The 27,202-nt window shown below is 39.7% G+C and overlaps 1 protein-coding gene and 1 pseudogene across 2 annotated transcripts in view; both read left to right on the plus strand.

Moving 5' to 3' along the window:
* The first annotated feature begins 8,965 nt into the window (after positions 1-8,965).
* Positions 8,966-9,703, plus strand: LOC101044290 (acylglycerol kinase, mitochondrial pseudogene; annotated as a pseudogene).
* A 2,554-nt stretch (positions 9,704-12,257) lies between these two features.
* The window catches only part of FRMD7 (FERM domain containing 7), a 51,719-nt gene continuing 36,774 nt past the window's right edge, over positions 12,258-27,202 (plus strand). For both annotated transcript variants that reach the window (XM_003931134.4, XM_010341743.3), the window contains exon 1: positions 12,258-12,490. In XM_003931134.4, the coding sequence (XP_003931183.2) occupies positions 12,434-12,490 (57 nt within the window). In that variant the 5' untranslated portion in view covers positions 12,258-12,433. The remainder of the gene's footprint in view (positions 12,491-27,202) is intronic.

The raw sequence follows: 27,202 nt of genomic DNA on the forward strand, positions 1-27,202 counted from the left end.
ATAACCTATTACACACGCAGGCTATACAGTATAGCTTATTTTTCCTAGGCAACAAACCTTTACAGCATGTTACTGTACTGAATACTGTCAGTAACTGTAACACAATGGTAAATATTTGTGCATTTAAATATATCAAAACATAGGCACAGTAAAAATACCATATTATAATCTTATGGGACCATTGTATATGTGGTCTGTCATTGACTGAGACATCATTATGTGGTGCATGACTGTGTATAATGATTTTATATATAAAATATAAACATTTAACAAAATTTAGTATGTTAGTTATATATATATATGTTACCACGATGTTAACGGTGGTTATCTCAGGTGGTGTAATTAATTTCAGGTGACTTTAATTTCTTCTTTGTGTTTTGGGTTATGAAACTTTTTAAAAGTTGACTTTATTTTCTTTTTCTTTTTTTGAGACAGGGTCTTGCTGTGTCACCCATGCTGGGGTACAGTGGTGAAATCACAGCTCACAGCAACCTTGACCTCCCCAGCTCAAGGGATCCTTATCACCTCAGCCTACCAAGTAGCTAGGATCACATGCATGTGCCACCACACATAGCTAAGTTTTTTCATTCTTTGTAGAGATGGGATCTCACTATGTTTCCCAGACTGTCTCAAACTCCTGGGCTTAAGCAATCCTCCTGCTTCAGTCTTCCAAAGTACTGGGATTATAGGTGTGAGCCACTGCATCTGGCCTATTTTGCACATAATCAGTAAAAAAGTTATTTTCATGGGGGTACATGAAATGAAAAAAAAAAAATACACATAAGAAAGGCCCTTTAAGCTCTGACATTATATTAAATTCACTGTTAAATAATAAGATTGACTAACATCCAAGAGTGTTGGCAGTTTAATCAGGGACCCTATAAATGAACAGACTAACCCTGAAAGGAGTAAGACACTAATGAAGAGATGCCAGGAACTGGGGCCACAATTTCTATCAAGATTTTTAATTTACATCTTTCAAGTTACACCACAGACCAGTCTTTGAATCTTAGGTAAAACCAGTTGTGCGGTTTTACCTTTTTAGTTTTGGTTTACTTTATTTATTTTTAAAGGATAATGGTAAAATCTATGTAGACTCCCTCTTCTATTTCTATCCAGCTCACAAACCCTGGAATCCATTTCCCAATCTCTGTGTGCCACTATTCTGGCCTCCTGCCCATCTCTCCCGCCCCACTTCCCTGCATGTGGAGAGACTAAGTGAAGACAGACTGGCCAGGCTAATTTTTCCAAGGGTTAGCTCAACTTTGGATTTTTACTTTAAAGTAGAATATAAAAATTCCCTTTAGGACAGTTTCCTGTTTTGGATCACAGTGCATTTAGTAAAAAATTGGCCAGTAAATCTGAAAGAATAAAGTCTAGGTGGAAAAAGAGAGAGGAAAGAGATAATCCATTCTTCATTTACTTATTTACTATTTTAAACTTCTCCAAAAATATGATTTATACACGTGTATTTTCTTAATATTCACCTATTCAGCAAACATTTGTTGAGTGTCTACTGTGTGCCAGGCACGGAAATATATGATTTCACCGATGTACCTCTTTTGTTTCTTATGACAACCCTAGTAAGTAGAATTGTCGGCCAGATGTGGTGGATTCTGCCTGTACTCCAAGCACTTTGGGAGGTCAAGGCAGGACGATCACTTGCACTAAGGAGTTTGAGGTTGTAGTGAGCTATGATTTTGCCACTGAACTCCAGTGTGGGTGACAGAGGTGACCGAGCAAGCCAATCTCAAAAAAAAAAAAAAAAGATTTGTTCCGTTACTTTATAGGTCAAAAACTGCAGCACAGGGAGCTGAAGTGACCTGCCCCAGGTCACAATGCTGGTTAGATTCCAAACAGACTCTTTGGTCACCAGAGCTACTGCTTTTTCTACCAGCCTTGCAGTTGCCTCTCCAGTTGAAGTTCTGGAGACTGTAAGATAAGCAGTCAAACATTAGCAAAGGTATGCACCTTTGTCCATCAGTTGACAACATTTTATAAGTCTAATTTTACCAGCCTGATATAAAATAAGTTGGCTCAATATAGACAAATGGTGGTGTTTGGGCTTTTTGCCTAATTAAGTTTAAATGTGCCTTTTTAAAGGTTTCCTTCAAAAGCCACTGTTTTACTTAATGTGGAAGTACTGGGAGCTTTCCCACTATAGTCAAGAGGGAAAAAAGGATGCTCATTCTTGCCACTGTTATGTAACATTGCATCGAAGGTATTAGCTACCCCAACTAGACAATCGAAAAAAATTATTATTATTAGAATTGGAAAGGAAGCAATAAAAACATTTCTACTCACATATGATAGAATTGTCTTCTACGTGAAAACCAAAGAATCAAGTAAAGAACTACTGCAAATATTTAACAAAATTGAATATGGTTAGCAAAATATAAAATTAATGTCTAAAAATAAATTCCCTTCACATATGCCAACAATGGTCAAGTAGAAGATATAATGGCAGGGAAGATTTCACTTTAAAAAGCAACCAAAAAGATTACATACATAGGAGTGAATATATAAGAAATTTACAAACCTTTATGAGGAATAATTTCAAGCACTTTGATATTCATCACCTAAACACACTGATCAATCTTAGAATCACAAAAAATGAAACAACCAGACATATGCCTTCTGATTCAATACGAAGTACCCAGCATCAACCATGACATATCTTTAACAAATAAGTGAATCTTACCAAGACATATGAGGAATAGAAGAACAAATTAAATGACACAATGAAGCAAGCAGACAAATCTAGAACATGAAACATTCCAGAGGACAATTGACCCAGTTTCTTCAATTGATTTACTTAGAGCATAAAAAAGTGGGGAAGGGATATTGCTATAGATTCAAAAAGAATGAATGGATGTAACAACGAAATGTAATGTGTGGACCTTGTTTGGATCCTGATTCAAACTAATTAACAGTTAAGAAAAAAAATATATAAAAAATTTTTTGAGACACTTGGGAAACTTAGAGTATGTATTACAGTTGACTCCCGAGCAATGCAAGGGTTAGGGGTGCCGACCCTCACACAGTTGAAAACTAGCATATAACATTGACTCCTCCAAAACTTAACTACTAATAGCCTACTGATGACTGGAAGCTTTAGCAATAACATAAATAGTCGATTAACACATACTTTGTACATTATATGTATTATATTCTTACAATTAAGTAAGCTAGAGAAAAATGTTATAAGAAAATCATAAGAAAGAAAGTATGTTTACTATTCATCAAGTGAAAGTGGATCATCATAAAGGTCTTTATCCTCATTGTCTTCAGGTTGAATAGGCTGAGAAGGAGGGAGAGACAGTCTTGCTGTCTCAGGGGTGGCAGAGACAGAAGACAATCATGTGTATGTGGACTCACGTAGTTCAAACCCATGTTGTTTAAGGGTCAACTGTATATTATAATAAGAGAGTGTTTAATACTTTTGTTATGTGGGATAACGGCTTTGGAGTTATACAAGAAAATTTCCACATTTTAATGAAACACATACTAAAGATATTTAAGGAGTGAAATGAAATAATGCTTGGAAGTTGCTTTAAAATCATTTGCAGGAGGTAAAGAGAGAGGAAAAGATAGAGAATGAAATAGAAAAATCTTAATATTATTTGCATTAGCTTGCTAGAGGTGTGTATTACTTCATTTTGTGTTGCTATAAAAGAATACCTCTGACTGGGCAATTTATAAAGAAAAGAGATACACTTAGCTCATGTTCTGGAGGCTGAGAAGTTCAAGGGCATGACTCTGGCTTCTACCAAAGTCTTTCATGTATGTTACAATGTGACAGAGAAGGCCAAAGGGGCAGTGGGCACATACAAAGAGAGGGGAAATCCTGAAGGGCATCCTGGCTTTATAACAACCTGCTCTCTCAGGAAATAACCCATGCCCACAAGAACTAATCCAGTGTCATGACAACAAGCACTCATTACCCCAAATACAGCACCAACCCATTCATGAGGGATCTGCCCCCCAAACCCAAACACAGCCTAGTAGGCCCCACCTCTCAATATTGCCAGGTTGGGGATCAAATTTCAACATTAGTTTGCACGGGGACAAACAAACCATATCTAAATTATAGCCAGGAGCTATAACAAAATATCACAGACTGGGTGGCTTAAACAACAGAAATCTGTTTCTCACAGTCCTGGAGGCTGGAAGTCTGAGATCAAGATGTCAGCAAGTTTAGTTTCTCCTGAAGACTCTCTCTTTGGTTTATGGAAGGCCACCTTCTTGCTGAGTCCTCAATGGTCTTTCCTCTGTGTACAGGTTTCTCTGTCCTAATAGCCTCTTCTTACAAGAAGACAAGCCAGATTAGATTAAAGCCCACACTAGTTGCCTCATTTTAACATAATTGCCTTTTTAAAAAGCCTATCTCCAAATACAGTCATGTTTTGATGTACTGGGTGTTAGAGTTTTGACATAAAAATATTGAATAATGAGTGTATGTGAGTTTATTGTACTATCTATACCCTTTGATTTTGTGTATGTATAAAAATGTATATTAAATACAGCAACATTTCAGAGGAGGACATAAAAGTGCTGAACAGATAAACATGCACAGCATGCCCCATAAATAGGCACCATCTGGGAGATATCAGTTATCCCTAAGCAAATTTATAATTTTAACATATCTCAGTAAATATGCCAACATTTGTTTCCTGGAACTGAATAAGCATATGTAGAAAAATAAGTAAACAAGAATAGTCAGGAAAATTCTGTAAAAAGAAGAGTAACGGGATGTGGAGCAGTCTTACTGGATATTAAAACATATTCTAGAGCCTCAAATATTAAAACAATGTGATGTTTGTGCATAACTGGAAGAGAATAAAAATCCCAAAATAGACCCAAGTGCATAAGACAATTTAATATATAACAAAAGCAGCTTCTCAAATCAATGGAGGTAGAAATAAACTTTCTGATCAATATTAGGACAAGCGGGAAATCATTTCAAAAAAGATTAAATGGAATTTATACCTCACACCACACATCAGGATAAAATTCAAATAGATAAAAGATTTAAATTTTTTAAAAAAGCACTAAAAAAAGCCTTGAAGTGGATGCCTTCCTAATTGTGACTCAAAATCCAGAGGCCATTTTAGAAAATGATTGACAAATTGTGCTACACACAGAAGAAAAACTCATGGCAAACACACACACACACACACACACACACACACACACACACACACACACACCATGAGACCATAAGCAATGTCAAAAGACAAAGGACAAATAGGGAAAATATTTGTAACTCATATCACAACCAAAGGACTATACTAATTTCCCTAATTTTTAAAGAGTTTCTAGAAATCTGTGAGAAAAGACAATAAACCAATATTTTTGAAGGGAGACATAAAAGAAAATAATTTTCAGCATGAACAGACAACCTACAGAATGGGAGAAAATATTTGCAAACTATGCATCCAACAGGGGATTGATATTTAGAATTTACAAGGAACTCAAACAATTTCACACACACACACACACACACACACACACACACACACACACAAACATCAAAAAGTGGGGAAAGGACGTGAATAGACATTTTCCAAAGGAAAACATATAAATGGCCAACTAGCATATGAAAAAATGCTCAACATCACTAATCATCAGAGAAATGCACGTTAAAACCACAGTGAGCTATCATCTTATAGTAATCAGAATAACTATCATTAAGAAGTCAAAAAGAAGAAAAACTCATGGCAAACACACACACACCCATAAGACCATAAGCAATGTCAAAAGACAAAGGACAAATAGGAAAAATATTTGTAACTCATGTCACAACCAAACTGTAAAAAACACAGTTGTCAGTGAGGATGCAGAGAAAAGGGAGTGCTTGTCCACTGTTGGAGGGAATGTAAACCAGTACAACCACTATGGAAAACAGTATGAACATTTTTTCAAAAAACTAAAAATAGAACTACCCTTCAATCCAGCAATCCCACTACTGAGTATCTATCCCAAGGAATTGAAATCATTATATTTTTAAAAGATACCTGGGCCGAGTGCAGTGGCTGCAGCCTGTAATCCCAGCACTTTGGGAGGCCAAGGCGGGTGGATCACGAGGTTAAGAGATGGAGACCATCCTGGTCAACATGGTGAAACCCCGTCTCTACTAAAAATACAAAACATTAGCTGGGCATGGTGGCACGTGCCTGTAATCCCAGCTACTCAGGAGGCTGAGGCAGGAGAATTACCTGAACCCGGGAGGCGGAGGTTGCGGTGAGCCGAGATCGCACCATTGCACTCCAGCCTGGGTAACAAGAGTGAAACTCGGTCTCAAAAACAAACAAACAAACAAACAAACAAAAACCCTGCACCTATCTGTTTATGGCAGCACTATTCACAATAGCAAAGATACAGAATCAACCTAAATGTTCATCAACAGATGACTGGATAAAGAAAATGTGGTATGTATACACAGTGGAGTACTATTCAGCCACAAAATACAGTGAAACGTGTCTCTTGCAGCAACATGGATGGAAATGGAAGCCACTATCTTAAGGGAAACAACCCAGAAACAGAAAGTCAAATGCCACATGTTCTCACTTATAAGCTAAATAATGTGTGCATACAGACACAGAGGGTGGAATGATGGACACTGGAGAGTCAGAAAGGTGAGAGGATGGGAAGGGGGTGGATAGTGACAAATCACTTAACCACTACAATTAATTACTTAACCAGTACGTTATTTGGGTGATGGACACAATAAAAGCATAGACTTCTCCAGTATTCAATATATATATCCAGATAACAAAATTGCATTTTTACTCCTTAAACTTTATACAAATGTTTTAAATAAGAAAAATAAAATGGGGATGTTGAAGTAAATGAACACATCTTTCACAGAAAAAGAAATCCACAAAAAAGAAATTAATAGAAATATAATGGCACTGGGGCGAGGTGTGGTGGCTCATGCCTGTAATCTCAGAACTTTGGGAGGGTGAGGAGGGTGGATCACCTGAGGTCAGGTGTTCCAGACTAGCCTGGCCAAAACGGTGAAACCCTATCTTTACTAAAAATATAAAAAAATTAGCCGGGTGCTGTGGCATACACCTGTATTCCCAGCTACTCAGGAGGCGGAGGCAGGAGAATCACTTGAACCCAGGAGGTGGAGGTTGCAGTGAGCCAAGATCATGCCCTTGCACTCCAGTCTGGGAGACAGAGCAAGACTCCGTCTCAAAAGAAAAGAAATGTAATGGCCCTTAAACATATGAAAAGACACTTGACTTCTCTCATAATATGAAAAGTTCAAATTTAAAACTACACCAGAATTTTTTTTCCACCTATCAGTTTGGCAAACATCCGGAAGTTTGATACCACACTCCATTGTGAAGCCTGTAGAGAAAAGAGTCACTCTTACACATTACTAATGGAACTGCAAATTGGTACAACCCTTATTAGTTGGGTAGGGGCTGCCACAACAAAATATCACAGACCGAGTGGCTTAAACAACAGAAAGTTATTTTCTCACCATTCTGCCAGCCAGAAGTCTGAGATCAAGGTGTTGGCAGGACTGGTTTCTTCTCATGCCTTTCTCCGTGGCTTATAGATGGACATCTCCTCTATGTGTCTTCACTTAGTCTTCCCTGTTTACGTGTCTGTGCCCTAATCTCTTTTTATTTTATTTTATTTTTAATTGCATTTTAGGTTTTGGGGTACATGTGACGAACATGCAAGATTGCTGCATAGGTACACACATGGCAGTGTGGTTTGCTGCCTTCCGTCCCCTCACCTGTGTCTGTCATTTCTCCCCATGCTATCTCTTCCCACCTCCCCACCCCCCGCCCCTCCCCCATTTCCCCCCAATGGACCCCAGTGTGTAGTGCTCCCCTCCCTGTGTCCATGTGTTCTCACTGTTCAACACCCGCCTATGCGTGAGAATATACGGTGTTTGATTTTCTGCTCTTGTGTCAGTTTGCTGAGAATGATGGTTTCCAGGTTCATCCATGTCCCTACAAAGGACGTGAACTCATCGATTTTGATGGTTGCATAATATTCCATGGTGTATATGTACCACATTTTCCCTATCCAGTCTATCATCGTTGGGCATTTGGGTTGGTTCCAGGTCTTTGCTATTGTAAACAGTGCTGCAATGAACATTCGTGTGCACGTGTCCTTGTAGTAGAATGATTTATAATCCTTTGGATATATACCCAGTAATGGGATTGCTGAGTCAAATGGGATTTCTATTTTTAGGTCCTTGAGGAATCGCCACACTGTCTTCCACAATGGTTGAATTAATTTACATTCCCACCAACAGTGTAAAAGTGTTCCTATTTCTCCACATCCTCTCCAGCATCTGTTGTTTCCCGCTAATCTCGTTTTATAAGGACAACAGTCAAATTGGATTACGACCTACACTAATGACCTTATTTCAACTTAATTACTTCTTTAAAGACCCCATCTCGAAATGCAGCCACATTCTGAGTTACTAGGGCTTAGGACTTCAACACAAGAATTTTATGGGTCACGATTCAACCCATAATAACCCTTATAGAAGGAAACCTAGAATAGCTATCATGACTACCAATTCATTATCCTTGCCCAGCAACTGTTCTTCTGGAAATCTATCCTACAGAGATACCTGCACACATATAAATTGACATATGTATGAAGATATTCATTTCAGTCTTGTTGAGGCTGAAATATTAATTTCAGACTGGTTGAGTGAACTTTGGTTCATCTACACAGTACAAAATTATGCATCTGTGAAAAGAAATGAGGAAGTTCTCCATGCACAGGTAAAGGGGGATCTCCACGATATATGAGGAAAAAGAATGCACAAAACAGTGTAATAATAGTGTGCTACCCACATAGGATATAAACATTTGTATTTGCTTCTATAAAATTTGCATAAGCAAACACTGAAGGGTGAACAACTACAGCAAAACGTAAATAAAATTGGTTACCAAGCGGGATCAGCTGTGCAAATCTCTAGACGATGACGGTGTTCTTCAAAACACTGCGAAATCATTGGAAGAAAACTACACCTGGGCTCTGCCTGCTGACCTGGGAGGCCATTGGCTCTATGGAAAACACTGTGATGACATACTAAGGAGAGCAGCTGGTCAAGAAGCTCAGGTGTTTGGCAATCAACACATTCCTCCCAACGCACAAGTGAAAAAGGCAAGTGTTTTTCTCAATCCCGCAGCTTGCAAAGGCAAAGCCAGGACTCTATTTTTTAAAAAATGCTGCCCTGATTTTATATTTATCTGGCATGGATGTGACTACTGTTAAGATAGATTGTGACGGACAAGCCAAGAAACTCCTGGAACTGATGGAAGACACAGATGTGATCATTGTTGCAGGAGATAGGACACTGCAGGAGGTTGTTACTGGAGTTCTTGGATGAACAGTGAGGCTACCTTCAGTTAGATTCCCATTGGATTTATCCCACCGGGAGAGACGAGTAGTTTGAGTCATACCCTCTTTGCCAAAAGTGGAAACAAAGTCCAACATATTACTGATGCTACACTTGCCATTGTGAAAGGACAGTTCTACTTGATGTCTTGCAGATCAAGGGTGAAAAGGAACAGCCTGTGTTTGCAACAATCAGCCTTCAACGGGAATCCTTCAGAGATGCTGGCATCAAAGCTAACAAATATTCGTATTTTGGGCCCTAGAAATCAAAGTAGCCCGCTTTTTCAGCAGTCTTACGGAGTGGCCTCAGACTCATTAAGCCTCTATCTCATACACAGGACCTACAGAGAGATCTCCCAGTGAAACAGAGGAGACCCCTGTCCAAAGACCTTCTTTATAGAGGAGAATATTACAAACGCTTGCATCCTACTGGGCACAACCACAGGATGCCCTTTACCAAGAGGTGAGCCCAGAGGTCTGGAAAGATGTGCAACTGTCCATTGTTGAACTATTCATCACGACATAGAACAATCAGCTTGACCCGACAAGCAAAGATGATTTTATGAATATGTGCATTGAACCTGACACCATCAGTGAAACCCCAAGCTGCACGCTAAGGCACAGAGTGTCTCCAAGCCAGCCACTGCACTTTGATTGTCCCGGAGGGAGGAGTTCTTTTAGCACTGACAGTGAGGAGTATGAAGCGATGCCTATGGAGGTGAAACTGCTCCCTAGGAAGCTGCAGTTCTTCTGTGATCCTAGGAAGAGAGAGCAGATGCTGCTGTCTACGGCCATACCACCCTGAACGCGCCCGATCTCGTCTGATCTCGGAAGCTAAGCAGGGTCGGGCCTGGTTAGTATTTGGATGGGAGAGAGCAGATGCTGGCAAGCCCCACTCAGTGAGCAGGCAGAAGGCCAGTGCTCCGAGACCACACTTTAGGCCACAGGTGGGACCAAAACAGAACAGGTGCCTCAACCATCCCAACAGTGTTGACAGAAGGTCCCAAGGGCATTTTCATGGCAAGTATGTCTCTGCCCCCCTCCAGTAGTGACTCCCAAAGTGTGCTCTGTCACCTGCTTTGCAATCAGCTTCCGTTAGCGCATGTTTTGTTTTGGTGTGACGACCCTCCTAAACACGAACTTTCCTCAGGCTAGTTCAAGACGGAAAAGGACTTTCTTCTGTTTTCTCCAAAAGTGCGACCACCGTGGAGAGCCCACAGTGGGCTTAGCCTGCCTAAGCCCTTCCATTTCCGTTATGTTCTTTGACCGTGCTAGGAATTCTGGTGAAAGTGCCTTCCTTCCCCGGTGACCTTTACCTATTTCTAGGCTCGTCTACGGGTGCTGCTATTTTGTGAGCTCTGGCTTATGGTGTGCTTTTATTTCAGTTCTATCCTCAGTCCAGAAATGCATGTGAGGTTTTTTTTCCCTCTTCAGCCATGGCTGCAATGCTGTAAAATGCTAGTTTTTATTTTTTTAAGTTGTGCTTCCTAAATGGATTGCATGAGAGTCAACTGGGGTGCGTGTTGAAAATTGATTTATTTGGGGTCCACCTCAAACCTTATAACCCAATTTGGGGATGGGGCCCAGGAATCTGCATTAAAAGATGTTGGCCACCCTTCCCAGCTGATTCTGTAAGTTGTCCCTCAACTATACTTGGAGAAATAGTGCTTTTAAGCAGTAGTCCACAAAGTATTCTGCTTATGCACTCCCTACAAGTATTTTGAAAAATCATATATCCCCTCACCCATCTGAGTTGACATCTAAAATTTTTCATGAGAATTTAAATAGTTGACAAAGTATGTATTTGCTGGTGTCGTGTAAAGATTGGTATTTTAAAATAAAAACTGTTTCATCACTATGTTAAACATATCCAGCACAATTTAAATATCATAACAGTTTGATACCCTTCATTCATTTGTAAAAATAAACGGGCTAGTTCTTTAGTAGTTGAACATTTTAAATTGGCTTTTCTCCTTCTGTATTTTCACACCACTTTCAGCTAAGAATCCTATCATAATATAATCTAATGTAATCTATTGTGCCTGACATCTTTTAATCATTCACCCCATTATCTTCTTGTCAACAAAAAATATACATGGAAATAAGTTTTTTAGTTCTTGCTTTAAGTGTTTTCTCAGTCCAGAACAAATGATATCCTAGTTATTGGTATATAATGAAAACGATATTAATATAATTATTTGACAATTAAAAATGGTTGTATTAGAATGTTCTTTATCCTAATTAGTTCATTTATCCAAGAATACATGAATGTTATTCTTGTTGAGCTGAGATGGAGTTCAACTTCAGTTGTATTCCTTGTTTCATTTCTTTATACATATAAGCACATAAATTCTATGGGAATAGAAAGAAAAAAATTGGTTACCAATAGGGGTGTACTGGGGACACAGAAAAGTGGGAACAGGACTGGAAGTGAAGTTTTCCATATACCTTTATATATAGTTTTTATTTCTAAAAACATGTAAATTCAGATAACTAAAATTATATATATAATTTTATATTATACATGTTTATAGATTATATGTAATTAGATATTACATATATAATTATAAATATATATGTATATATGCTTCCTAGCTCGGCCATGAAATTTTGAGTACAATTTGAGATTAACTCTAATCTTTTTACTTTTGAGAATGGTTATTCTCGTGTGTTAAAGCTTCATCTAGGGTTTTCAAATTGTGCCCTTGTGTAATAAAGAAAATCCCCAGGGACTGCAAATGCTTGCTTTTTAAAATATTTTTCTTTGAAGAAAGGAACTGAGTTTAAGAGGGCTAGAGGAAGTCCAGTTGGATTTGATATTGACCAAACAGGAGTCTGCCCAGATGTTATTGATCCCCTGCACTCGGCAGCACAAACGCCCTTGGGTGTGCGTTACTTCAAGCAAACGGAAGTGTGCCCCGCTGAGAGTGGGGATGCCTGGCTGGGGGTGGGGGGACTCAAATGCACCACATCCAGCTGGGAGTGAAATTCCTGGAGAAAGCACCCACAGCACTCTGAGCCTGCTTGCAGCCCAACGGCCTCGCTGAGAATGCTACATTTAAAAGTGCAGTTTTTGGATGATTCCCAGAAGATTTTTGTGGTTGATGTAAGTGGAAATCACATTGCTATTATTCCTTTATTATTCATTCAATAACGGTCATTTGGTGACAGCCCATTAGCCAGCGATGTTATGTCTTCTTTAGGACCAAATGAAGAGGGACCGTGGTTTTTTAGCTTTGGAAAAATAGTATTTAGCATCACAATGTAGCTCATATTTTCCCATTAACATTTCTCTTAGAACAAGTTGTCTTTTCTCAAGGGATAACAATAGCAAATTTTAAAGACAGAATAACTATTTGCAAAAAGTATGGCAGCAATAAACTAGTTCTTTTACCTAGTAAGGTATTATTGTTCATTGAAATTATGTCTGTGGGTCTTACCCCATGAGCATTTGTGGGGAGAAAACTGTTGTTCTGAGGCAAAGGAGTCGGGGAAACTATCTTCCTTTTCTGAAGAAAACCTATGGGTTATGAGGGGTAGAATTATGTAGTTATAATGAGAACTTCAGGAAGTAATGACAAGTATGAGGGAGAAAAATAGGATAAGAGACTATTTAGTTTGATTTAGTACTTATAGTTCAGAGTTCTTAATATAATTCCTAGCTACAAGATGATTGCATACGATTATGTCTCATCTCTTCAAGAAAGAACAAATTGTATTAAGCACATCATTTGGTGCTCATGTTCCAACATCTTAAGATACGTACATTTTGATGTCAGGATTTATGTATGAGCATTTTGAAAAGTTCTATGTTTTTATTGGAACCAAAATGCTATTTGCTCTGATATTTACATTAGCTACTAACAAGAGACAAATAGTTCACTATCTTTGAAATTCATACAAAATGTTGGTTGTTTTCTTTTATACATAAACTGACAACTGCTGTAGCTCAGCCACGATGTTGGGTGTGTGGGTAGCCCATTTTTCCAATGAGTATTTTGTTTTTATTTGAATCATGTGCTTGGGAGTGATGACTTCATGTCTTCGGCTGTTTTGCTGTCTCTTCCTTTCAGTTTTATGTGCAAAAGGCATTTCTAGGTCCACGGACCTGAATGACTTGTTTTTGTAGCAAATAGCTTCCATTAGAGGTATGAGGCATTTCCTATTCTTTCTTGGAACTATATTTAAGGGGTGGAAAATATCTTCTGAGTAGTTTATCCATTTGCAGGCTGGTGGTGTATTAGTGAGCTGAGTATTCAAAAGATACTGCTTTAGGCTAAGTTTTTAATAGGTATTTCAAGGAACTCAAAGAGAAATCTTTGACAAAAAGTGACAGAAGAGTTTTTTGAATGTGTAGTCTAATTTAGATCCAGTTAAATGGGGTGGGGGGTGGATGCGGAGCACAGTATCATATCTTCACAAAATTCACCTATGGAAGAGCTAGTTCCAGCAACTTGAAGCCAGCATGATTTGGCTTCAAGTCAAATTGTCTCTTTCCAGCTGCAGCAACACATTGTGTTCCCTGCAAAGATAATGGGAGAGATTTGATACCCAGCAATTCGGGTGTCAAAGCATCTGATCCCTTTTGCTCTGTGGAAGACTGTTTTGCAAGTAGCAATTGTGGTGTTACCCGGAGTGGCAACAGCACTGGCTGCAGTACTGTGAGTGGCTTTGTCCTGAGGAGTTAGAAGCTTAAGTTAGCATTCAATCATCTAATGGTACCTTCTCTGCTTAACAATAGTAGATTGATGACGATGATGATGATAGTGATGATGATGATAGTGATAATGATGATGATGATGATGATGATGATGATAGCAGTAATGAGTTATCTGTGGATAGCACTTTAAAATTTACAAAGCACTTTCACATCCATTAGTTCATTTGATCCTCCCATTCCACCTTGTGAGTGAAGATAGAAAAAAAGATCTTTTCCCATTTTGTAAGTTAAAAGATGGGGGCTCAAGGAACCTAAGTGACGTGTGCATGATCACACAGCATATAATGGCAGAGCTGGGACTTCCAATGCAGAACTCTCCCGTCTCCTTTATATACAATTGTAACCAGAAGACTCATCTGTCAGTAGCCTTCAGTATTGCCCATGCACATTATTTATTTTCTGATCCCCTGAAAAGGCATAGAGCTTGGCACACAGTGAACTTTTGATGACTATTGTGAACCAGTTAGTAGATCCTTCTTTTTTTAACCATGGTTGAAGAATTAGGTGGGACAGTGATCCCTCGAGGTCAGGGAGACAATGGTGTGATTTTTTTCATCTATTCAAACACTTAAAAAGCAACCTAAAGAATGCTCTATTTTATTAGTACTAACATTCCAAATCGGATTTTAAAAATCCTCAGAACCGTAATGAAGAGAACCCATTAATAGCTGAGGAAGGCTACATGGAGGTCCTTTTGATACTAAACTGAAGTCTCAAGTGGCATGGCTCATACCCAGGGAAAGCTGTTCTTCAAGATAAGATTCAAGAAAATAATTGGCTGCATAAGGGAAAATAGTGGATTCTTGGGCACTGGTATTGATTGTACAGAAAGTGCAGTGGTAGAAACATAAAAAGGACACATGATCAGATAAAATAATGTCACCTGGAGAAAGCTCATTGACATCCAGAATTCTCCCTCCACCCCCAGTAGTATTATCTTGCTGAATTTGCCAGTGTCTGAGATCTAACTCAGGACTACAGATTAAGAAGCATGTTTGGTCATTACTCCACAAAAACTGGAGTCAGAAACTGACATTTAAAATTCAAATGCTGGTGTCACCATTTACAGCAGGATTGGGGACACTGGGGTCCTCTCATCATTTATATGCCAAATTATGTCAGAAGAGCCAGATCTGGAAATATTGGATATATGATCCTAATACTCGATGGCATGGTAATGCATCCATGACCACAGAGGCCATGGCATTGAGACCGTTTAGTCACGTATTCATTAATTAAGCCATTTACTTAAAAAATTATTACTGAGGCCAGCCGGATGCAGTGGCTCATGCCTGTAATCCCAGCACTTTGGGGAGGCTGAGGTGGCTGGATACAAGGTCAAGAGATCAAGACCAACCTGGCCAACATGGTGAAACCCCGTCTCTACTAAAAATACAAATATTAGCAGGGCATGGTGGTGTGTGCCTGTAATCCCAGCTACTCAAGAGGCTGAGGCAGGAGAATCGCTCAAACCAGGAAGTCAGAGGTTGCACTGAGCCGAGATCGCACCCCTGCAATCCAGCAACAGAGCAAGATTCTGTCTCAAAAAAAAAAAAAAATATTATTGAGGACCTAATATATCCCAGGCCCTGTTCTGGGAACAGTAGACTCTGCTGTATTGGTAGGTAACGTTCATAAGCAAGAGCACACTCTGGTCTGAATAATACTGCCTGGACACTACCAACTTTGGCCTTGGTTATTCCTTGGTTATTCCTTTTTCTCTCATTGCATGATTGACAACTACACTTTCTGATCATTCTACTGTTTTTAACTTGTTAATATGTTCAATTATTTTATTAGAAAGAGTGCCTGCTCCCAAAGACATCTTGTTTTCCTGAGGTTTCTTTGCATATTTGTGCTCTAATCACTTTGTGTTGATTTTATAGATGAATTCTCTGAAAATATTAGTCAACCTTTTCTTTCATGAACTTCCAATAGTGTTTAGGGGCACAGGATAGGTTATGGGACTTCAGAATTGCTAGAATGTGCCTACTAAAGTACAATCCAATGAAGAAAATGAATTTAGTGAAAATCTCATATTACTTTTCAAGCCCTCATATTTATTTCATAAAACTGATCATTGTCAAATATTAGCATTATTCTTAGAGCTGCTCTTACCATGAACAGCTTATCTTTAGACTGTCAAGGAAGGCTCTCTAGAATGATGATGGGAGTGGGTGAGCTAAAGAAAAAATTAAAGAAGGTCATGATTTACAAATTAATTGCAGGTTTTATTGTATATTTGCTTTTGCTTCTTCAATGTGGAGACTAGAACTTTTCTTGATGGAAAAAAGGAAGATATGACCAAAGTTAAAACTTTCTGAGATATTAGAAACAATAGAGGGTCAAGTTTCTAGCTTGGCTATGAATCTCTTCAATATACACATGTGCACATGCATGCATACACACACATTTAGTAGTAGTGATGAGTGCCTTTGGAGAGCAACCTCCGGTTTGCTCATCTCAGGTTACATAGAGAGTTGTACAAAATGGTCATCCCATCACCGTATTTGACACAGTTCTATCTGCTATCCCTTTTTGCCTGCTGCATTTCTGTCTTTGTAAAAGCTGTTATTTCTGAATTTCCAAAATGATGTTTAACTTTGATGGTTTCTGGAGCCTAAAGTCAAAACAAGGTGTTAAAACATCTCTACTTTCACATTTACCCGATTGTTAAGTGATTGTACTGGCCACACAGTGGGTACCCAGTAAAAGAATATAGTAAGTTAGCTCACCTGGTTCCCTTGAGTGTCCATAGATAAAGGCCACTAGGCCACATTTTTGGAAAGAGACAGAGAAGAGGCAGTGCCAAGACAGGACACTATCCAAGTGAAATAGGAAAGCAAAGCACAGTGATTTTTAAATTGATTAGTGGTGGAATTTACCCTTGGAATGTTTGCCCAGGGGTTGGTTTTAAAATTTGTAATGATGAAGGATTTTTTGTTGTTCAGTCAATAGTCAAACAGATAACCAATTCTGTCACTTCATAAGGCAAAGTTCTTCCAACTTCAATGGATGAAATTGCTTTGCTGTTAATAGAAGTTTTCTGGATTTGGCACTACAAAAACCACCAAAACAACCCACCACTTTAGCTAGGCAATCTTGGACTGATTACTTATCCCCTTAGCTCACTGAGTTATTGCGAGGAGTAGTACAAAGGAGATAATGTATATTTGGAGTCTAATAACCAGGATAGATTGGACTCTGCCACTGACTGAGCTGTGGTGCCTTGGGCTATCCTGAGCCTTAGTTCTGTCAACTCTAAATCCCAGACTGGGGGTATCAGGAAAAGCTTCCAGAAGAACAAACCATTTAAGTTGCTGAGTGGGAGTTAAGAAGGTGAAGATTGAGAGTGAAGATGTGGGAGGAAGTATGATGATCTAGACACAGGAAAGAGCAAAGGCCAATATGCAAAAGAGAACATGGTCCTTTCACAGGACAAAAAGGGCCAATCTGAGTGAAGAATGGAGTATTGAAAGGAAGATGGGAGTGGCTGGAAGTCAAGGTTGAGGAAGTTGGCATCTAGGTCATTCAGGCAATGTATTCTACATATGAAGAAGTGTGGTCCTTATCCTGAAGGTGGTAGAGACCACTAAAGGGTTTAAAAGTGGGCATGTTAGCATCTGCTCATCATTTATTAATTTCTGCATTTATTCATTCCACTTATATTTAATGAAATACTGTAGCCTTGTAGTATAGTTTGAAGTCCGGTAGTGTGATGCCTCCTGCTTTGTTCTTTTTGCTTAGAATTGACTTGGCTATGCGGGCTCTCTTTTGGTTCCATATGAAGTTTACGGTGTTTTTTTCCAGTTCTGTGAAGAAGGTCATTGGTAGCTTGATGGGAATAGCGCTGAATCTGTAAATTACTTTGGGCAGTACAGCCATTTTCACTATGTTGATTCTTCCTAACCATGAACATGGAATGTTTCTCCATCTGTTTGTATCCTCTCTTATTTCGTTGAGCAATGGCTTGTAGTTCTCCTTGAAGAGGTCCTTTACGTTCCTTGTTAGTTGTATTCCTAGGTATTTTATTCTCTTTGTAGCAATTGTGAATGGCAGTTCATTCTTGATTTGGCTCTCTTTAAGTCTATTACTGGTGTATAGGAATGCTTGTGATTTTTGCACGTTGATTTTGTATCCTGAGACTTTGCTGAAGTTGTTCATCAGTTTCAGGAGATTTTGGGCTGAGATGATGGGGTCTTCCAGATATACAATCATGTCATCTACAAATAGAGACAATTTGATTTCCTCCTTTCCAATTTGGATACCCTTTATTTCTTTTTCTTGCCTGATTGCTCTGGCTAGAACTTCCAGTACTATATTGAATAGGAGTGGTATATATATGTTCTAAGTGTTAAGAGATGCCAGGTAGAATCTGAATATTACCATCAAGTTTAGTGGATCCAATTTTAAATGGTCAAACTATATCCAAACACGTATGCCCAAACATCAGCATCACAGCCTACTAGGGATCTGAACTTAGTCAACGGTGAAGCCAGACAGGAAGGTTGAATAAAAGACATGCGAATGAGGTAAAATTTCTAGAACCATTTGATGCCACCCTTTTGGATATGGGAGACATGTGAGAAAGGATTTAAATGATCTTCAAGTTTCTGGCTTGGTTCCTGACACAAAGTGATACTTAAACTTGTTCATTTCCCTCTCTCTGGCTTACAGGCCTCTTTATTTCCACACTTTGCAAACCAACACAGAACAGTCTTTCAATTTCAACTTGGAGTTTCTTTTGTTAATGCTTGATTTTGCAACCCATCTCCAGGCAATAGAGCTGTGCTCCCCTATTTCTGCGCTTCCTGTAGGGTTAATTTATCCTGCCTTTTTGCATGCTTTGGCTTCTGTTTAGTCAGCAGCCCCAGAGGATTTGCTCTTCCCCTTGGAGTAATTAATCCTGGAAGAGTCCATAAGAACTGCCTAGAATTACCTAAAATAATCTAGGACTTCCTTTAAGGAAGCAGATGGAAATAGCCAAACTCTTTGCATTTGAATACATTCTAAATTGCTCCATGGTCAATACTCATAGTAAGGGAAACACAGTTAATAATAATGGTAACAACAATATTGCTGAATAATAATCACAAATAGCATTTATCAACAGACAATTTTCTAGATGTATTTTCCATGCACTACCTTACATAAGTCTGACGCACATCAAATAAGTTAAGTGTCACTGTCTATGGTTGTTATGTAACTTCTCTGTGCCTTCGGTTTTTTTTCATCTGTAAAATGGGGATAATATTAATACGCGTTCCATAGGGTCCTAACAAAGATTAAATGAATTAATATATGTAAAACACTCAGACCAGTACTAGCAAATGCTATATAAGTGTTTGCTACACTCATGCCTCATGGAATTGGCTCCAATTGTAGATGGTGAACACACATCCTGCTTCTTATATCCAAGCAGTAATATGCCAAGCTGACTAGGCCTAAAATATTATGTTCATCTCTATTTTACAGGAATGGGAACGGAGGCACACAGAGACTGGCTTACCCAAACTCATGTGACTATTAAAGTTAGCAGGAGATTCAAGCTGGGATTCAAACCCCAGTTTGTCTAGCTTCAAAATCCTGTCTGGACATTGGTTAAATGGCAGGTTTCTGATTCCAGCGTATTGCTGTAATGTGCAGTGAAACTTCCTAGTTTTCTAGGATTTTGTGATGTATCCTCTGGTCCTAAGCAGTCTGCCCCATGTTAGGGGGGATCAATCGATGTTTGCTGATAGACTGACCAAGAGACTGACCAGATCAGCTCAGCACCACCCTGTGCCTGTACAAAGAAAGCCAAATGAAGGAGCTTCTAAATCCAGGTCAGAAAGATCATCCTGGAATCATAACGTTCCAACCTAGCCAATGTTGGCTGTCTCTTTGCAGGGATTCATTTGCCATTGAAGGGGACTCATACTGCCTGATGAATGCCTTTGTTTAAACTGAGCTTCCTCTGTCCCTCATACCCTGAGGTTTGTTGATTTGGAGAATAAATAGACTGAAAAAGAACAAAGTGCTTGTGCTTCCTCTGGCCCTAGACCGGGCTGAGGAGTGGGCCAAGCATGGTTTGGGTGCCGCCTGCTCCACCCTCTGTGAGCCCCACATCTTCTGCTGTCACATGGCTTCCAGGCTGCTTTCCTGCTCCAGCTCAGAGCAAAGGCAGGGCCTCCAGCCTTCCCACTCCCACTCCTACCTGCCCCTCGGCTTCCCATCCCCACAGCTGAAAGGAGGAGGGAACCCAAACGCAAGAACATTTGAGGCCTGGGCGGAGATTGGGGAACTGGCTTTGGAGCTATAGGTGGGTGGCGACTGGGTGTCTGTTCAAGTCTGCACTCGTGGGAATCTCTGTGAAAAATTTCAGTTAGTTGGGACCATGCCGGCCCTTCACCTTTCTTCGTAGGGCAGGCCTGCCTGCTCCCTGGTGCTGGGGAAGAGTAGCAGAGGTTGGTTCACTGCCTTGCAGCCAGAACGCTCTGTAGATCTTTCTTCTGAATTAGACTTGCCAGAGTAGAAGACTCTTTGGAATTCTATAGTTTCTTTCTTTCTTTCTTTCTTTCTTTTTCTTTTTCTTTCTTTCTTTCTTTCTTTCTTTCTTTCTTTCTCTCTCTCTCTCTCTCCTCTCTCTCTCTTAAATACCCTGCATTTGCATCAGTTTTGACCTGTCACAAACAGAAATAAAGTTTTACTCTAATAAAGCCTTAACTTTAATTTGTACCTTAAGACAACGAAGCTGTCAGTTGCAACTTCCAGAAGGAGAAATTCTTCAAACTGACTGAGCTGAGTCCAAATTGTCTTGGGGTCAAAAGGGCATGGCCTGAGGGGGAAAATCATCTGCGGGGTGGCTGGACTGGCCCAGTCATTTCCTAAAAGAGCCTGGAGATTTCCCACCCAGCAGCAGGGAGCAGCACCTAGCTTTTGTGATACTAGGTGCCTCTTAGCAGCTTTGTGCCAGACTGTCAGAACTGGAAAAACATTCCGTGAGACCAGTTCTGCTGCTCAGAGAACCACCCTTAACAGTTCATTTGCACCCCAGGAGGTAGTGCCGAGCTGGCCAATGAAGTGCTAGGATGAGCCACCACTGAGAAGATCTGCTGAAGGCTGCAAAGCTCAGGAAGAATGAAAGGTGACAGGCATTCCAAGGAACATTTCTCTGGGGGCTGTAGAACTCTCTGATGTATAGCTTGTCTGGTTCTAAACACAGCTGCTGTGCAAAAGCTACAGTTATTACCCCCCACCCCCGCATCATCTAATTCCAGCCCCTTTTTCTTTCTTCACTCTCATCCCCTTTACCCACTTCCTCTTCTTCTGGGTCCAAGGTGTGGGGCCAGAAAGGGGCGATTTGTCTGGGTGAGCTGACCCCAAGCCCTGGAATCACTTAGGCATGGCGCCTCACCACTAATCACTGGGCTTAGTTGTCTTAAACAAGAGGTCCTTTGTCCTCTGAGGTTCTTGCTATGATGACGAAATTCACCTTTCAACAAACTTTTAAATAGACAAAGATTCTCCAGAACTTCACACTCAGAACATTTTAAGTGATTGTAAGAGATCTGTCATAAAGTTACTGTGAATTGCCTTTAATTCTATGAGATATCATTCCCTGACCTAGCTGCATGCCAGGAATTTCCACTTACATTATTTCATACAATCATTACTTACTATGTCTGTGAAATAAGTGTGATTATGCTCCTTCATTCATTCCTCACTCATTTAACAAGTTCTAATGAGCCCTCACTGAATCCATGCACTGTGTTGGCTACTGAGGATGCAGAGCTGAATGAGAAATAGCACCTAATCTCAAGGAGCTCATGGGCTAGAAGAATCAGAGATATAAGCAGGTATGTATATTACGGTGTGATGGGTACAAATGACAGCGGGAGTATAATTTTTTTCTAGCACAGCAGAAGAGGGGCATCTAACCTACACTGAAGTGTGTATGTGGAGGGGACAGACAGGCATGGTTTTCTAAGGAAGGTGATGTCTAACCTGAGCCCCAAATGGCCAGTACTAATTATTTAGGTATGTGTTGGGGAGTTGGGGGGCTGTGGAGGAGCAGAGATGAAGGTTGGTCCAGACAAAGGAAGAAGGAGGAAAAGGCCTGTGAAGTCGCTTAATCTGATTGAATCTTAAACTTGAGGGCAGAGGGAGCTGGGAGAGAGTGGTGAGAGACTGAGAGCTGAGACAGGAGAGACAAGCCAGAACTGATGAGACAGCTAAATGCCTAGGCAGATAAAAAGGGGTCCCCAGAGAATCTCTGCCCCCCCGCCCCACAAGTGTTTACATCAGATGCTTTTGTGCTGATGAGGGAACCTGCCCAGGGCCTTGTCTGAGCATGCCCACATGTGCACTGGAGGAACAGGGTGGAGCCACGGGCAGGGGGAGGAGCCTGGCCTCTTCTGTTCCTGTGTGGTGGCCTGGGATTCAGTCTGTAAGGGATCTGTTAGCAGGGGCTCCATCTCGCTTTGCTGAGTTCTTTTTCTTTTTTTCCCTTTTCACCCAATAAAATCCTGCCCTACTCACCTTTCAGTGTGTCCTCATGCCCAAATTTTCCTGGTCGTGTGACAAGAACCCAGTTTTAGTTGAAGTAAGGAGCAAAATTCTACAACACAAGGCATAAAAAAGATTTTTCATATAAAGAAATCAAGGTTCAGCAAGGTTAAATATGAGCTCAAGGTCATACACCTGCAAGTAAGTACTTGAGTCAGGAATTAAAAGTAGATGTGTTAATTCCAATTCCTTACTCTCCCCCCTATGATTTGCTGCTGCCGCCAGAATTCTAATACAGAGCTTGTGTTCATATAATTCTTTCAATGCTTTACTGAGCAAGAACCAGCACTGCTGTGATACCTTCCCATAATTTGTATTCATATTTTGGTATTTAACTCAAATTCTACACAAAAAATTAATTAGACATTTTAGTATTTAATTCAAAGTCTCAAGCAAAAACAAGACAACCAAAAATGCACCCCTAATAAGCTGGGAAAACTCAGTTTCTGAAAAAAATGTATCCTAAGGAAATAAGGTTGTATGTAAAGATGCATGTACATCTTTGTGTACTAAGATGTTTACCTTAGGGTTGTTTGCAATAGCTCAAGGGAGAAAACAATTTACATGTTCAACAAGGTAGTTCCTTATAACAGTAACTAATGATGATATTCACAATATAATACTAAATTTTTTCAAAAAGTTGGTCAGCAAAAGGTATTATTATATCACATGCATTGAGCTTTACTCTATGATCCTTAGATTGCCTGTCTTTTGATAGGTAGGATTAGGAATACTTTATTTCTTTTTCTTTTCTGTTTCTTTTGTTCCCTGTTTTTTAAATAAGCATATACTGCTTTTGGAATGAGAGAAAAAAAAGAGAAAACAATAAAAGAATCTTCCAATGATGAGTTATGTGAGGTAAAGCATATGTTAATTCACTCTATTTAGCCCTTCCACAATCTACATATTTTCAAACATCATGTTGTACACAATAAATACATACGATTTTCTTCATCCATTAAAATAATAAATAAAAATAAAAACAGTTGCTGTATAAAGTCCACTTCCTGCATAAGCAATCAAAAGAGGGGGGTTCCTCTCATAATAGCAGGGCCAGACTTTCCCAGCTGATTAGAGCCTCATTATGTGATATGTATAGGTTCTAGGCACTTGCCCTAAAATATCAACCCCATTCCCCACTAGCCTATAATGATTACTCTTTTCCAACCTAAATAGTAATGGTAATAGCTAATATATATCAAGAGAATGTTTATTATGTGCTGGACACTAGTCTAAATATTTTACATGTATCAGCTCATTGAAATCCTCAATAAAGTAGGTGCTACCAATATTTCAAGTTGACGGATGAGCTAACTGGAAAGAGGTGAAGTAACTTTCCCAAAGTCACAGAATAGAAAATGGTGCAAACAGGATTTGAACAGGGGGCAAGCCAGATTAACAGCCTATGCATTTGACGATTCTATCCGCTCTTTGAAGCTAGCCCTTCAACAACCACCAAATTGGAGTTATCTCAGCATTTTATTTATTTTATTTTATTTTTAAATTTTATTTTATTTGAAGCTCCGGGAGACACGTGCAGAACATGCAGGTTTGTTACATAGGTAAATGTGTGGCATGGTGGTTTGCTGCACCTATCAACCCATCACCTGGGCATTAAGCCCCACATGCATTAGCTATTGATCCTGATGCTCTCCCTCCCCCTGCCCCGACCCCAATGGGCCCTGGTGCGTGTTTTTCTATTCCCTGTGGCCATGTGTTCTCATTGTTCAGCTCCCACTTATGAATGAGAACATGCAGTGTTTGGTTTTCTGTTCCTGTGTTAGTTTGCTGTATTTCAGCATGTTATATCTTAAACGGCTCTTATTTATGTTGGGTGTTAGGAGTAGAAAACAGGGTCAGCAGTTGCTGGCAAAGTGGGCCCTGCAAGAGCTCTGAGAGAGCTTTCATGGGGCAGATGGAAAATGGAAACGGTTCAGAGAAATGGACAAGGTTAGAAAAATATGTGGCATCTGGGAATCATATGAGGCCAGAAAGAAAGGTCATTCTTTGGAACTCAGTGGGTGGGGTTATGAGGACAAAAGGATGCAATAAGTTTCTTTAATTTTGAGAAGGCAAGCAATGGTTGTTGAATAGCTACTGCTTACTCTGGAACATAATAGATGCTTAGTAAATACCTGTTAAATCAATGTAAGGGTGGATTCTGTTCTTGCTCTCAGCTGCCAGGCAGTGAATCCTTGCTCCAGTGAGTTAGCTGATAGGATGTCAGCTCATCGACAAAACATTCTGGGAAGTTAAGTGTTAAGTCAGGAGGGGTGTGGTACAAACATTTCATGTATTACAGTAATAATTTTTTCCTGGACCAGTCCTGCACGTATGTGAAACTGTGTGGTCACAGTATGCCCTCATTGACTATTCGAAATGGGGTTGCTAGAAGAAATGAGAAACGCCCTGCCTCAGATTTCCCCAAAGAATAACAAACAAGAAGCCACCTCTACTCCTAGGAAACTACAAAGACGCCTAAGCTCTCTCTGTGGAAGCTACCGGGAACCTGTTTGTTCATTTCTGCGTTTGGAGAAATGTGGACTAGATCCTCCTAAGCTGAGAAAAGCAAATGTCAAATTCAACATTCAGAAGGGAAGAATATTTTTGGTTTTGATTTTTAAACAGCAGTGAGTCAGCTTAACCAGATCCTTCTGTACAAATAATTCAACCTAAGCAATTAATGGAGAAAAGTATTGGAAGAGCTTGCATCGGGAATGTACAACTAATTTTTAGACACAAAGGTTAGTATCCCTTGGGATGTAGTTTCCCATTAAAGGTTGCTAATAAGTTACAAATCCTACCCCTACTCCCTTCTCAGGTTTCCCACAATTCTACATTTAGAAAGTTAAACCGCGCTTTCCCTTTCTTTCTTGTACATTAGTCTTTTAGATGTGTAGTATTTAAAAGAAACACACGAATTAAGAATGTTCTGGATTTGGCTGTACTTGTACCTGGGTACAATTAGAGAATTCCAGACAACTGTTTTGAGTTATGCTGCATACCCTAAAAATAGAGCCACCATATTTAAATAGCCTTGAGGAGAAAGGAGGGCAGAGGTCCTTAAATCTGGGGATAGCCCCAGACTAATCCAGACTGAGAAGAATCTGTAATCACTTGACTTACAAGTACAAGTCACTCCAAAGCTCACAAGTGTGAGTTAGCACTTAGGACTGGGATGACTACAGGCTGGTGTAGGCTAAAACAAAAGGGGCAGAAAGCTGTAAGCAGGCCCCAGATTTAAGTTACACTGCTGAGCTATAAGCAGCCCCAGGAGTTAAATTTGACAAATCTTTGTGAATCACCTACTGTGTGCACAACATATATGGCGATCAGTCAAGAGGAGAGTAGACCTAAGTGGAATCTAGCCGGCTGCTATTGTAGGTCCAAGTCAGTACCAAGCAGCAGGAACCCAAGTGAAGAGATTAGGTGAACATCAGGGTTAGAAACTCAGGTAGATGTGTGGGTAGAAAAAGAAGAGTGAAATAACAGATCCTAAGTGACTGCTGCAAGGGTGGAGCTTGGAAAGAAGCCAAGTCAAGACTGAGGCAGGGGCCTCTTTTAGGTTTCCTGCTCCAGGGCAGAACTGGTCCCTTAGTATAGTCCACAGGTGTCAATAAACAAGCACATCTGGCTAACGTGGAGTTGTGGAAAGGGTGGGGAATGAGCCACTTCTGGACAGGGAAATTAGCTTTAGTGAGAGCTCGCATGACCTCTCATTTTTGCTAATCAGTTTGAATCCTCTGTAGAGGTTGTATATTTTTAATTTAAAATTTTATATCCAGCTTTAAAAACAATAGAACCTAAGTTCATTATAAATAGATGAGAAAATTCTGGTAAGCAAATGAACAAAATAAATTTCAAGTATAATCCTACTACCAAGATTTTAACATTTTGGTGTGCATTTTATACATTGAAATCCTACTTTTTGAATGGACTCCTAAATTCCACATGTGCCTCCCCATTCCATTTAGTTTGGAATAGTTTCCTGAATATATTCAAAAAAGGATTTTCTGTTCAGTCAACACAGATTCTCCACAGTGTCCCTCATATGCTGGATTTCATGGCCTCTTAGTAAGTAGATGTTTTATAAGGCATTATTCCTTGATGACTTCTTTATAGGGTTTCTGTGAAATTCACAACCTGTCAGAACAGCATGGCTTCCAACCTGCTCACAGCCCTGCTGGGCAACATAGTGAGCCCTCTTTCTAAATGAAGTAAAGCTGATTCTAGGAAAAAAGAGACAGCCTCGGGGAGCAAGTGAGGAAAGGGAGGCTAAAGGAGAAGATGAAATATTGAAGTCATAAGCAGAAAGTGGAAAAAGTGAGCCAACGATACAGTCCAAAGGTGAGAAAAGATAATAAAGCCAGGTAACATGGTTACCAGCTACTGGGAAGAGTAGTGAGGAGTTGGAGACTTACGGGAGGTGGGGATTTTTAATCAGTAGAAAAAAAAAAAATAGAATGAATAAGACCTGCTATTTGATAGTACAACAAGGTGGCTGTAGTCAATAATAATTTAATTGTACATTTTAAAATAAAGAGTGTAACT

Source organism: Saimiri boliviensis, chromosome X, assembly GCF_048565385.1.
Source record: "Saimiri boliviensis isolate mSaiBol1 chromosome X, mSaiBol1.pri, whole genome shotgun sequence".
NCBI lineage: Eukaryota > Metazoa > Chordata > Mammalia > Primates > Cebidae > Saimiri > Saimiri boliviensis.